This window comes from Nicotiana attenuata, chromosome 1 (genome assembly GCF_001879085.1).
Source record: "Nicotiana attenuata strain UT chromosome 1, NIATTr2, whole genome shotgun sequence".
Taxonomy (NCBI): Eukaryota; Viridiplantae; Streptophyta; class Magnoliopsida; order Solanales; family Solanaceae; genus Nicotiana; species Nicotiana attenuata.
Window position 1 is genome coordinate 48,858,234 of NC_031989.1, and position 14,639 is coordinate 48,872,872.

General features: G+C 34.7%; 1 protein-coding gene across 2 annotated transcripts; it reads left to right on the forward strand.

Moving 5' to 3' along the window:
• Positions 2,746 to 14,343, forward strand: LOC109226081 (carotenoid 9,10(9',10')-cleavage dioxygenase 1-like). Of its 2 annotated transcripts, none has more exons than XM_019390888.1 (14): positions 2,746 to 2,985; positions 6,681 to 6,751; positions 6,980 to 6,994; positions 7,642 to 7,753; positions 8,895 to 8,994; positions 9,169 to 9,231; positions 9,504 to 9,614; positions 9,981 to 10,165; positions 10,314 to 10,452; positions 12,020 to 12,140; positions 12,219 to 12,320; positions 12,598 to 12,849; positions 13,576 to 13,687; positions 14,064 to 14,343. In XM_019390888.1, exons 1-14 carry the CDS (start codon positions 2,746 to 2,748, stop codon positions 14,091 to 14,093), a joined length of 1,653 nt encoding a protein of 550 aa, XP_019246433.1. In that variant the 3' UTR covers positions 14,094 to 14,343. The 2 variants fall into 2 exon arrangements, with proteins under 2 accessions (XP_019246433.1, XP_019246438.1); XM_019390893.1 differs by lacking the exon at positions 2,746 to 2,985 and adding an exon at positions 4,662 to 5,084 and having other exon boundaries at positions 14,064 to 14,264.

Below are 14,639 nucleotides of genomic sequence, written 5' to 3' on the forward strand. Positions count from 1 at the left end.
TGCTTATGAGAACAAAATTACCTATATCAGTTTGATATAGGTTATATACGAAAGTATATTACATTCTCCCCTCACAAGTGGTTCAGGGTCAGGAACCAGATAATTCCATCTTATTATTATTGATGTGTGGTGTACATTTTAATTAACAACATAACACACAAATATGAGTTCTTAAAGTTGAGGAAACAAGTTAGTTTTTCTAACATGAGGGGGAGACATGATAAACAGTTGAGAAAAAGTTACGTTGAATGAATTATCATTTGTACATCTAGATCCTCGAATAAGATAATATGAACTCGAGGTTCATAAAAAAGATAATTCATTTGCAATATATTGCAAAGCATGCCAGACGCATTTGCTGACCCAAAGAAAGTAACTATATTCTCATTGCAAATGCTCTTATTAGAATAAGTCCTAGAAGGACAAAGTCTATAGTACGCTTAAAGCATATAGACAAATCGGTTTCAAATAAACTTCTTGATAAAGAAGATGAGCAAATGATCAAAATGATCATAATAAAGGAGGCAAGTGATCTAGAAGATCACATGACATACCACTTCATAAAATCTCAAGAGAGATTCATGTACCTGAAAATATGAATGAAGAGATCTCTATGTTATGTCTTTATGAAAATATATTGAAACTGATATAAAATGTTTGTCGACGACTATAGATGAGGATCTTAAGTCGGTCGCTTACAGACACAAAAATATTGGCCAAATAGAAGAGACACAATTCAAATAGAATTGGTTTCATATGAAAGACATGTAGTTTTGAACATGTAGTTCAAACACTTGAAAGTATAAGTCAATGGTATGTGCAATCAGTTTTTCGATATCTTATATGTCTAGCATTACATGAAAACTTGATATGCATCTAAAGTCTATTATATGGCTTATATGACTTAAAAATCCTTGAAGGATTTAAATTGCTTAAAGCATATAGAATTCATGGTCATGAAGTACTACATCCTCAGTGCAATTTGTGCACAAATGTATCTTGCTATGACTATAGGCAGATAATATGATAGTAAGAGTTTTCACCTCTATATGAAGATATTGAACTGACGATTCCAACAAGATCATATGAAGACAATTCATCTCTATCAAGAATGATGATTTCAAGGTGCAATATATTCATTCAAGTTAATATGGCTGATTTTTGTTCATCAAATCTCTACCAAAGATCTTTTGAAGATGGTGCGCAAGATTGGAATTCAAATGCTTAAGGATGTGAATTGATGCTCTCATCAGGGGGAGTTAATACGCGTTGTACTCTTTTTCCCTGCAAGGTTTTGTCCCACTGGGTTTTCCTTGCAAGGTTTTTAACGAGGCAACCAAAAGGCGTATTGTTAGATATGTGTACTCTTTTTCCTTCTCTAGAATTTTTTCCCACTGGGTTTTATTTTAGTTAAGGTTTTAACGAGGCACATTTTCTGTTGAATAGACATTCAAGGGGGAGTGTTATAAAGAGAATTTTATTTATGGTGATTGTCTATATTTAGAGAGATTCTAGGATTTATTACTTGGTGGCTAAGTCACCTTCTCCCTATAAATAGAGGGTTCTATTCCATTGTAATTGATCCCATATCAATAAGAATTCTCTCTCCCTACTTTTCTCTACAATACTCTTCTTCTTCTTCTTTTATTGTTTCATAACAGATATAGATTAGATTTTGTTATAAAATCTGGTTAAATTTTGCCTTTAAAATACGAAGTAGCATTTTCTCTATATGACACTTGGTTTGACCTCATGCTTCACTATCATTCTTTTAATGTAATACATGAAGTTATGTTATGTTTTTGTAACTTCACAATTTAAAATAGAATAGGTTTCAAAATATATATTTTTTTAAATATAAATACTATTATTTCCGTAAAAAAATAGTTAAGCATGTTTAAATTCAAATTCAAAATGAGTAACTAATTATTAGGGTTGATAATGCTAGCTTAAGGCAGTGCATTTGGAACTTCTAATTTGAATTTTACAAATTTACAAGGAGATTGCTATGTCTTTGTTCAAGTTTAAGTCTTTTTCTTGGAATAGATAAATTCTTGATAGGATATACTAATTTAACTAATAATCTGATCGAATGACCGCAAGATTAGAGTTATAGACCTCATACAAAAATAATTAGGAAAATGATTTCCCCAAAAGCCCCGTCGAGATTCATAAATAGACAAATTAAATAAGCATATGCTTCAATTCCACTTTCTACAAGGCTAGTAGCTCAAACGTAAAGCTACAAACTTGTATGTTACGGGTGTAAAATATGATTTTCATATCAAATACTTACCTTATCTCAGCCTTTCCCACAAAAAAGAAGGTACATAAAAACATTTAAAAAGAAAAGAATAAAATCGAGAAGTCTTGAAATTCAAATGACGAATATCGATTGAGAAAACACCAAAGCTCCTTTAATTCTTCCATTGTTGGGATCGTTGGCATAAAACAAATGAAAGTGACCTGTGGTTTCACCATCGGAACATATAAAATTAATTTTAAAAAACTGAACAAAATATATTTTTTGGCAAGGGACGTGGCCTGTGATTTCACCATCTACAAACTAAAATAATAGACAAACACCATCCTACCACAAATTAAATTGGCCTTTCTCAAACTTGAACCCCAAAAATAAATATAACAACGAAAACTCGAAAAATCTACTAATACACACACACACACATATTTAAATACATATATTGTTTATAGAAAGAAAGACAACTTGAGAGTAGGATATTAATTATGGGGAAGAAAGAAGAGGAGGTGGCAATGGAGAGAAGTGAGAGGGGTTGGGTAGTGGTGAAACCAAAGGCCAACAAGAAGTTTGGAGCAAAAGCCATAGATTGGTTAGAAAAGGTGATTGTTAAATTAATGTACAATAGTGGTTCTAATTCAAAGGCTTGCCATTTTCTATCAGGTAACTTTGCACCTGTTGATGAAACACCTCCTTGCAAGGACCTTCCTGTTAAAGGCTACTTACCTGTAAGTACTCCTCTTCAATTACATTTCCTTATATATGCTGACAGTGTAAAATACTTCTACATTATCAATGTATCATAATATGTTGCGGACTTGCGGTACGTAATTTCTCTTAAATAGTGTTTCTAAATATATTTTATACTTCTCAAAAACTGCTTCTGGTTCTATACTTTTTTCTATTTACAAATTAGGCCAACCACCTTAACCAGAAAAAAAATAACACTTTTAGCAACAAAAAACAATGGAGTACTACTTTTGGCCAAAAAGAAGGTTGGCCAAACAGGCTAGAAGACTGGCCGGCCTCTTTCCTTTTCAATCACGTGACTTTTTCTTCTTGTACTTATCATTTTACGCAAATAGGTTGTAAAAATAGCACGGGCTAGTGAGTTTTCGGACTGGTCATTCAAAAATAGTCAGCGTTTGCAAAGTCATTGAAAAATAGCCACTATTTTGCTGCAACACGGAAAGTTACAGCATAATATATTGGAGATCGGTGCACCTGTGTGTATGAACTTCCAGCATATTATACTGGAGTATTTTTCCGAATTTTGAACAGTGTTTTCGTTCAGATTTATCTTTACATAAAAAATGGCTAAATTTCGATTACTTTTAAAATTGTGGCTTTTTTTAAATGACTACTTGTAAATCTGACTATTTTTTAATTTCTCCCAAATAAGTTAGATAGTTAAATGGAAGAGGAAAGCTCCACAAAAGCCTCTTTCTCCTACATTGTCCAAAAAGGTGAAACGAAACCACCAGAAAGCTAAGAAAAGTCGAGAAGAGGAGCAGGCATTACTTTGTAGTCTTGTTCTTTCTTCTCTATAAATGTGGATATTGCATCTGGTTTACTGTCCAGATTATTTATGACAAGTTTATGTCATTTTTTTAAAGACTTTTACCTATATCTAAGCAAACAGATAGGTCAAGAAAACGAATATGTGACAGCAAATAATCCTTGACCATTGAAAATAGTATGCAAATTTTAGTAAAATCCTTCATATAAAATACAACATATATAGAGCATTAGTTTATTCAGTCCTTAATTTTCCGTTGATTCAATCTTTAATAAATGAAATTTGGCATGCCGTTCCATTTGAGATAAATAAAGCAAGAAAAAAGTTTTTCACCTAAGGTTTGTTGCCGTTGTTGTAAAGTAAGAAACAAAAATTATGAAGTGTGTTTATTATGGCACAAAATACTTTTCTAAAAAGATTTTTCATGATGAATCAATTTTTCAACCTTTTTTTTTTACCTAAAAGTATTTTCCATGCCAAGAGGAAAAAGAACGACGTGTAAATATCCAATTTTTACCATATGTCAGATATTTTTTATCCAATGGGCAGTCACGCATTGAGATTTAAAAATAATCTCCAAAAATAAAATACTTTCTGGGAAATTTCTTTTTTGTCCCTCTGAAAACCCACCTGAATTCCAAAATTAAAGGAATTGTTCCCTCTTTTTTTATCCCCAAAACCATTTTACAAATGTTATCTTAGGAAACGAAAAATATAAAAGAAAAGCGGGAAATTAGGGGGACAAATTGACAGTTACTCCAGCGAAGCTCCGCCTCGCAAATTCGAAGAAAACAGCGACACGTGGCAGCAGCATCTCCACCAGCTTAACGGTATCAAGAGGAACTCCATGACCAAACTTTCACACGCAAACATATTCACCAAAATAGGTTAATTGATCATAATTAGGCCATTAATTAGAAGAAGAAAAAAAAGGTACTGTAGTATAAATGATTTCAGATTAAAGTACTAAATAAACAGACGCATGGCATGCAATTACGTATATATCAGCTACGATTAAGTATTTCCTATATATAAGCACAGAGATTTCAGCTTCCACCCTCAACAGTATAAGGTAAAATGGGGAGGAAAGAAGAGATTAATGGAGTGGCGAGAATAGAGGGAGGAGTGGTGGTGGTTGACCCAAAGCCCCAAACTGGACTAACTGCTAAAGCCATAGATTTGGTAGAACGGGTGATGGTGAAGCTGATGCACGACTCCAGCAAGCCACTTCCCTTTCTTCAAGGAAATTACGCGCCCACTGATGAAACTCCTCCTCTTACCAACCTCCCCGTTAAAGGCCATCTTCCGGTCAGTTCACTTCATTTCACAGTTTTCCGTAATTACATTGTTTACGTACTTTACAAACTACTTTAAGCAATTAAATCTGGTATAAAATTGTTACGTATGCAGTTTAAAGTCATAAAAATTACTCTTCCGTCCCAATTTATGTAGCATCATCTGATACGAAATTTAAGAAAGAAATGAAACTTCTAAAATTTGTCGTCTAAGTTAAGCTATAGACATTTGTGCGATTGGGCAGAATAAAAACTGAATTATTTCTAAATATATAAGTGTAACATTCCTTTTGGGACAGATTAAAAAGAAAAGTGTAATGCGTAATTTGGGACAAAGGGAATAGTAAATACTAAATAGTTTGAAATTACTACTATCATTATCTGATCGGAATCAACAGAGAGGATTAAGCAAACAGAAGTGTGAAAGAAAGTAGTCGAAATGCTTATCTTATTTAACTAATGAAAATTTATTCATAAAACAATACATGACAGGGGAAGATCAATGGGCTTGTTGCCCAATGAAATTCCAAAATGGTAATTCCCGGTAAAAGTTATTAGTAGTTGTAACTGTGAGCTGCTCATCGAAAATAGGTAAATATGGAAAATCCAAAAGTTGAAAGCAAGCAAAGGGCACTCCAGTGCAGAAAGCAACCCCTGTGCACACAGGATTCGGGGAAGGGCCGCACTCCAAGGGGGTGTGATGTTACCCTAATGCAAGCATCGGTGGTTGATTGCACAGCTCAAACCCGTGACCTATAGGTCACACACAGACAACTTGACCGTTGCTCCAAGGCTCCCCTTCAAAAATTGAAAGGAAGTGATTATAAAAATTTGTTGTGGTGAAGTTTATGATAAAGAGGGAAACTGCTTTAATTAGAGTTCCATCTAGGAGGTGATTACTCAACACTTTTAACGGGTGAAAATGTGGAACTATATATGATATGTGACTATGTTGTTAGTGAAGATTTAGGTGGCATCCTACTGTAATGGAAATTTAAGATTCTTAGAATATATAATAGGACATCATCGTTAAGATAAACCAAATATGTTTTCACCATTTAGAAAAAACAAGTTTGTTGAAGTTAACTTGTAGAAGAGAGTAATAGACTCTCGGTTACTACATGGTAGCAGAATATGCATCTTTGCTCCAAGAGCTTGTTGAAACTGTATTTTCAAAGTGTGCTTTTGGGAGTTCAATTCATGACCCATTTGTTCATAATAAGGACCAACAATGCAACCTAACCTGATTGTAAATATGGGAGTATGTGACATGCCAAGAACTTAAGCTGTAGCAATGAATCAATTGATATTTGTCAGCTGTGAAGGGTGGAAAAATAAGATGAATAACAAAAGGTTTTACTTCATACAAAATACTAATCAGTTGATATTTCATCCTTTGGTTGTTTCTCCACTTCCATTTGTCCCCATAATTCTTTCAGGTTTGCATTATGAAAACTGATTGGGGTGAACAGATTGTTGTTTCCTTAATCTTTAGTATAAAGAAGAACATATCCGAAACAACTTTAGTTCTAAGATCTTCATTTTATGATGGCTTAATCTAGTTGGCTTCGCTGAAATCTAATAATCCATGATGAACTTTGCATGACAGGAGTGCCTAAATGGTGAGTTTGTCAGGGTTGGTCCAAATCCAAAATTTGCTCCAGTTGCTGGATATCATTGGTATTTTCTTTGCTTCATAACCTATTTCCATCACTATCTTTCCGTTCCTTCTCTTCTTCCCCCTTTCCTACAATAAAACAAATACAATCTCTGAGGTTACATAATAAAAGAATTTGTCGTTCTTGTTCATTAACATATATATAATATTCTTCTGCGTTCTTTGTTAGTGAAGAGATTCAGTTAAAAATTGCTAGTATTGAGACTCATCCTTGCTTTTTCTCTGTGCAGGTTTGACGGTGACGGGTATGTCTTTTGCAGACTTGACTTTTCTCTTTAGCATACATAGTAAATTGTCACAAATCATTTTGGAAAAGAAGTGCCACTAGTATTCTACTCTTGCACTCGTTTTGAGCAAGAACAATGTCAATTTGTTTTGCTGAAACTGGATTAGATTATTGCATTTCATGTGATTAATCAGCTACCTGGTATTATTTAATGAGGCAAGGAATCCACACTTGATAATCTTTTAATCTTTGAAGAAATCATTCATCTTGTTGTACTCTTTTCTTAACTGATAACTTTGTATGGTTTGTCGACCTTGTGTGTGGCTCTTTAAACTTTTAGTTAAATAATACTGCGTCATTTTAACCAGAGTCAGATATGGTATACAGGGGGAGATGCTTGTTGCTAGGTATTCTGAATAAAAATGATTGATGATTGGCACATTTCTTAATATCATGGCCAGCTTTGTTCATTATCTTAGTTCAATTTGCCTGTTTGCCTGTTTGCCTTTTTCCAGTGACAACAAAATTTGTTTGGTGTATCTACATTTCTGTGTTTCATGCTGCTTTTGATATGTGAAGGAGCACATGTTGAATGTGAAGGAAAATATCCTCGTATTGTATGACATCAAGAAAATGTTACCTTGATTAACTTTATTTTTCCTTCAGCATGATTCATGGCTTGCAAATTAAGGATGGAAAAGCAACATATGTCTCACGTTTTGTGAGGACATCTCGTCTAAAGCAAGAAGAGTTCTTTGGAGGAGCTAAGTTTATGAAGGTGTACATTTGTTTTGAAGTTCTAACTCTCAAATTTCTTTGTCTTGTTAATCTTTTATTCTATGGAACTTCAAGCAGTATAAGTTTGAAATTTCTGGAACTTAATGTAATCATCTGTCCATTTTTTTTTTGGGAACCATTGAGCTGTTCTTGCATAATTAAGGATCCTTTATCTAGAAAACTAGCATAAGTTGTTCACTAAGTATCTGGAAAATCAACATGTGACACTCTGTCATCCTCATCTTATGGAATAAGGATCATTGCCAAAAGTAGGGAAAGGAAAAAAAGAATGAAAAAAAGAAGAGGATATAGAATACAGGATGAGAATGTAACAGTTTAAGCATGTCAACAATGTTCTGAAGGAACAGTGAAGAAGAAATCTTTTGAGACTCAATTGAAGGAGAATGTACAGACTTTGGTAATCTTTTCAATATGAGCAATAAAACTAGAAAACTTAAAATTGCCAAAATTAAATGTTGGAAAGTTTCCTTGGTGTGACGAACAGTAACACTACCAAACTTTTTAGGTTGGTAAGTATCAGTTATTGTTGTGCTTTATTACGGTCAACAAGATTTAGAAAGCAATTTTTACAAAAATAAAGTTCCTGTTAGACAATCAGAAAGAAGAGTAGACGAATCGGGGGAAGAGAAGCTGGTAGAAATTTGATGATTATTGAGACTGCTCTCCCAGATAAAAGGATCATTATTGTATACTCATCTTTAGAAGATGAAATGATGGAAAGAGACAACTTTCGGCATTTCTGTCTTCACATTAGTACTATGGTGATTTTGCAATTAAAATAATTTTCCACTGAAATGACCTACTCATAGTTCTTGGTCTACTTGTTCTTAAGTTAACCTGTTATGAGTAAAAAAAACGTATAGAATGGTTATGAATATCCAATTACTTACCTGGATTCACCTCATAGCTAAATTAGATGCATTCTTATTCAATGTTAAACCATCAAATTGTTCTTAATTTGACATTTTATGATTAAAAAAATGTTGTTCTGAATACCAATCACTTACCTGGATAGCTAGATACTTTCTGATGTTAGATGCATTCTTAATCCTCAAATGCTATTATTGTGTCAAGCAGCCATTTCTTTGTATATTATTTAGTCTTTACTACTACATTTGCAGATTGGAGATCTTAAAGGGCTGTTCGGGTTGTTCTCAGTATACATTTACATGCTCAGGGAAAAGCTGAAAGTTTTGGACACTTCTTATGGAAATGGCACAGGTAGGTCAACCAGGTTTGAGGTTGTATGATGTTGTTATCTTGCTGGTTACCTTTGCAACAACTTTTGTTATGAAGGAAATGAATCTCTTGAAGAATGATATGCATAGATGTGTGTTTCTGTATGCCTGTGTTAGACTTAGGAAGAGGAAATGAGCTTTTTTCACCTTCTTTCAGCTAATACAGCTATGATATATCACCACGGGAAGCTTTTGGCTCTTCATGAGGGTGATAAACCATGTAAGTCACTTCTCCTTTTTGATCTATTAACTGAGAAATTTAAGCTATTTATAATCTAATTGCTTGCTAGCCTGAATATGTTGTTAATGGTTCTTTGACATCTTATAGTTAGTCACTTTGTTCCATTTATATTGCAACCTTTAAGTTTCAGAAATGATTTTATATGTATTCAAACTGCCAAACAATAATTTGATTGGCAACTTAAGATTGTTATTTGTTGTTTTTGATTGTTTTCCTTCTTCATATTGGCAAAATGAAAATTTCGTTCACAGATGTTGTTAAAGTTCTGGAGGATGGAGACCTTCAAACGCTTGGCATGCTGGATTATGATAAAAGGTTGCAACATTCCTTTACTGCTCACCCGAAGGTTGACCCTGTAACTGGTAAGAGAACAGTCGTGTGAATCTGCCTACAAATTATGGGAAAAAATAAAACATTGTTGTTGTTTCCAATCCTTTGTTCATATAGAATGCTAAACTTTTAAGAAACAAAACAACGATCAACTGTGGATATCACTCATCATTCCCCTGTATCCCTTCCATTTCATATGCTGGCTTCCTCCACTTGATGCTATTACTGTGTCAGCTGCATTTTGTTCAAGCGTACAAGAAGACCAAATATGAATGTAAAATAAAGCTGGGGAGTAAATGTGTGATGATTTATTTATTCCCATATTATTTTGGAAATATTTATTTTTTCTTTTCTTTTGGATAGGAAATATAGTTTGACTTGGAAATATTTGCATACAGGGGAAATGTTTACTTTTGGATACTCGCAGACACCACCTTACGCTACATATAGAGTCATATCCAAGGACGGTGTCATGCAAGATCCTGTTCCAATAACTATACCAGCATCTGTTATGATGCATGATTTTGCTATTACTGAAAATTATTCAATTATGATGGATCTTCCGTTGTACTTCAAACCAAAGGTATGCCACCTTTACAGCTTCTTTCTATTAATTTATATTATGGAGAGTAGCTTTACTCTCCTGATACCACTTGAAATTTTCCTCATGTTTTTAGTCAAAATTAATTATGAAAGGGAGTTCAGCTGATTAATGAGTTATGTATTTTTAGGAAATGGTGAAAAATAAAAAGCTGGCATACAGCTTTGACCCCACAAAGAAGGCTTGCTTTGGAATTCTTCCACGCTATGCAAAGAATGAATCCCTAATCAAGTGGTTCGAGCTTCCTAACTGCTTCATATTCCACAATGGTATGAAATTTTGAAATCTCAATTTTTTTTCCGGTTTTTATATCTGAAATATTGGAAGTTCATGTCCCTTGAGTTTCTCCTTGATTGGAAAACTGAACAGACTCTAGCCAGGATGTAAATATATATAATTATTCAGTTCAATTGACTTTTGTAAGGAGCAAGTTTCACTTCAATTGACAATCCCTATTATGGAATATCTCCATTAAACTGGTTAGAGAAAATTTTTTATCATGTAGAGAAGGTTTATTTCCAATGGAGTTTTTCGCTTTGTGCTTTGCTCTTTCAGCCAAAATTCGCATGTTTTCCACAGTTTTTGGATGGTTAGATAATATCTGCAGGATATTCGTAACTCTTAATGATGATAAATCTAGCCCGAAATTAACTTCATTAAGATTTGAGTGAGAAAGCCAAAAAATAAAAAATAATGGAAATGCATCTTTTGGCTATGCCTAAGAAGTAAGCCTTTGATTGAAATCATGGCTTGGTATGTGTTACAGGCCTGTTACGAGTGCATAATATAGACATTACTAGTTCTCTTATTTTTCTTGGCAATAGCTTCTTGCAAATCTTATTGTGCTTGCTCACTTCACTTCACTCAAACTGGCATGCGGCCACAATTAACTTCTGTGTTTCACTGATACTATGCTGGCCTGCTGGGACTTGGGATAAGAAGATAACTGAGAATTAACCCATAAGCAACTTACGGTATAAGTGAAACTTATAAAGGCACGGATTTATCTGCATACAACTGTTCTCCCGAAAGAGAAGTCGCTCGAGTAAATTTTTAATTAATTCCTTTGGTGGAAAAGGAATTTGAGTACCTTCATAGAAATTTCCTCTTTGCTAAAGTACCAAACTGAAAGAAAGATAGAAGGGGGTTCACCAAGATTGTAGTGTCTCTAGTCCTGATGTTTGACCTTGGACATCTTTCCATAGCGACGTAGGTGGATACCTTAAAAAGCCTCATGCTGGGTCTGCGCTGCGTAAACCGACGTAATTCCCCATTCATCCGAAATAGTATTTTAGTAAAGAAGAAAAGCATTCTGGGCTGACTACTACATGTCCATCTAGTGCAGTGGCTTTGAAGCAAGTTACCTTGACCATCTTCCGAAGTTCTAAATAATTTACTGATTGAAGGCTGTAAGAGCGGACTGCTCTACATTCAGCGACATCACAGTGACCCCGAAACAATCTTCTTCTAGTTGTGGGATGAAATTCGAGAGCCAATTGCTGTCTCTGAATAACCAGAAAACAGATTTCTACAAAGCAACCGAGAACATAGCTACCAACCTGCGGAGTTCATTAAACCCGCTTCCTGATATACTTCTCTACAGCTTTGAAGAGATGGATACACTTTGTACTCAATGTAGATGGTTTGCACTTCTCAGATCGTCTCATTAGACACAATGACTGCCTGGCTTTGAGTAACTTCTGTTATAGACTGCAAAAACATAAAAAATGTCTAACTCTTATTAGCACCATTCATAAACTTCACCAAGTCACAAGATATAAATGCCAAAGTCTTACGAACCGATCCAAACTGAGTTTTGTTTGATTGCTTTACCAGCCAATGCTTGGGAGGAAGGAGATGATGTGGTCTTGATCACTTGCCGTCTCCAGAATCCAGATTTAGATGCGATTAATGGAACTGAAAAAGAACAACAGCGTGATGGTTTCACAAATGAGCTGTAGGGTAACTGTAACCTCATGATCTTAATTGACTTTAATTATCTTTGAATGTTCTTGATTTTAGTCGTAATTATCAGGTATGAGATGAGATTCAATATGAAGACTGGTCTAGCATCACAGAAGAAACTGTCAGAGTCTGCTGTTGATTTTCCACGGGTCAACGAGAACTACACTGGAAGGTCAGCTGTTACAACATTTTCATTTTAATTCTAAAATTCCTACACTACATAAAATATCCAGGATGTGGATTAATGGATGTTAAAGTGCTGCATAGGAACACCTTCATCTGCTGGCTGTCTCTCTTGCTTCATCCTTTTTTCATAGTGTTGAGAGAAGCTTGCCTTAATTTTAGCGACTTGATCATGTCATTTTCATTTCTTATCTTGTCTGCCTAGAGGTTTGTTTAGAAAATCTTCCTTGTGCCATCATAATGATAGTGACTTTTGTAAACTTTAGGAAGCAACGCTATGTATATGGAACCATTTTAAACCACATGGCCAAGATCACAGGAGTTGTCAAATTTGATTTGCATGGGGAACCAGAGACTGGAAAAACAAAGCTCGAAGTCGGCGGTAACGTTCTTGGAATCTTCGACCTTGGACCTGGAAGATTTGGCTCAGAGGCAATATTTGTTCCCCGTCAGCCTGGGACAGAATGTGAGGAGGATGATGGCTACTTGATATTGTTCGTACATGATGAGAACACTGGGTACCTCATCTACCACTCTCTTTCGTTGCATAAACAAAATACACAATTATCTTAACTTGGACCTTTTCTATGTGAGACCAAAAGATAGAGATATTGAGTGTCTTTAGGTTGAATTTACTGTTTTAAATCAAGATTAAAGTGGGAAGGGAAATGTAGATTTCATCTCAAAGTTTCCTGCTTCAAGCCAAGTATTAAGTAAAAGAGCATAATAATGCAACTTGCCTCACGATTATGATTTAAAGATTGTGGCATGTCCTGGAAATCGTTAAGATGCCGTGTTAGTAACCTCCTGCTGAAAGTTTTCCAAGATTTTCACAAATCCTATCAGAATGAAAGAAAGTCTCATTCAATCAGTCAAACACACTGCACTCTCGAACTAGTTAGGGTTATGAGTCTTCTGTATATTCCTCTCTATTTGGGTCCACTTTATTGCAAAACTGGCAAGTGATTTGTCTTTTAAAGCGATAATGGGTTCTCTGCATTCCTACTGGGACATAATATAAGATTAGCATAAGCCGAAAATGGTTCTCTGTTATTCTTGTAATAAGATACAAATGCTCAGAAAGGAGAATTCCCCGTTGAAGAAAATCTCAGTCCTAAATAGGAGAATGACCAATGTAATGCCTTCCTTTTCAGGGGAGCAATTGTGACTTTTAAGGTACATTATTTTGTGCCAGAAACTTGAAATATTTTCTGACCAATTCCATTCTCTGGTTCACTATGCAGAAAGTCATCAGTGAATGTAATTGATGCTAAAACAATGTCAGCCGAACCTGTGGCAGTTGTTGAATTACCCAAAAGAGTTCCATATGGATTCCATGCCTTCTTTGTCACAGAGGTGAGTTAACATAACATTCTTTGACATTTTCTGTTGATTGTTGGTTAATTTTTTCTATGTAGGATAAAGTGACCTTAACTTTTGATCCGGGCGGTGTCCTTCCTAGATTTGGAGTTTTCTTTATTCACTAGCCTTGCTTAAACTAGGATTTGGCTAAGTTAAGGTTTTTTTTGCTGATAAATAGTTGCTAAAAGTTTTTTTTAGTTATTACCATGATTAATTTGTTATGTATTAATTGTAGAGTTACATTTTGCTGCTTCTGAGGACCCTCATGGCAGCAAATTCTAGTAGTTTTGACTCTCTTTTTACTTGTTCTCATTCTTACATATTGGTCTATACTTGGTCCCATTATCTCAATTCATCATACTCTGTACAGGAACAAATACAAGAGCAAGCCAAACTGTGAGAAATACTTGTGAAGAGTGGATCGAGCAAGCCAGTCTTCCAGCAACATGCAACCCTATTCTCAGTTGTCCTCATCAATTCTGTGATTTATGTAACTATATTCATACTACCTGTTATAAGCATGTGGCTACTGGTGACTAGAACATAATAAATGTATGTCAAGTTTCTGGAGGTATACATGTATCTACACTCATTTTATACACAAAAGAATAGAATTGTTAAACTTCAAAAATACACATTTCCTTCCAGAACTGGTATCGTTGATGTCTGAAGATTAAACAAGTTAACCTAAAATAGAGTCCAAAAGAAAAGGCCAGAATATAAAGAGGGACAACTGAACTATGTGTTCATTTTTTACATACAGCAGCAGGCTGCAGGGCAATAATAGAAAGCCAAATAAAGCTGCTACTGCAGAATGTACCAGAATTTCTCATTCAATATGTTTGAGAGAATATAGTTTCCTCTTTATTACACTTCCATATCCTTTCTTTTGTTCATTATCATGCCAAACTTCTCTAGTCGTTTAATCATCAATGAAAACATTAAC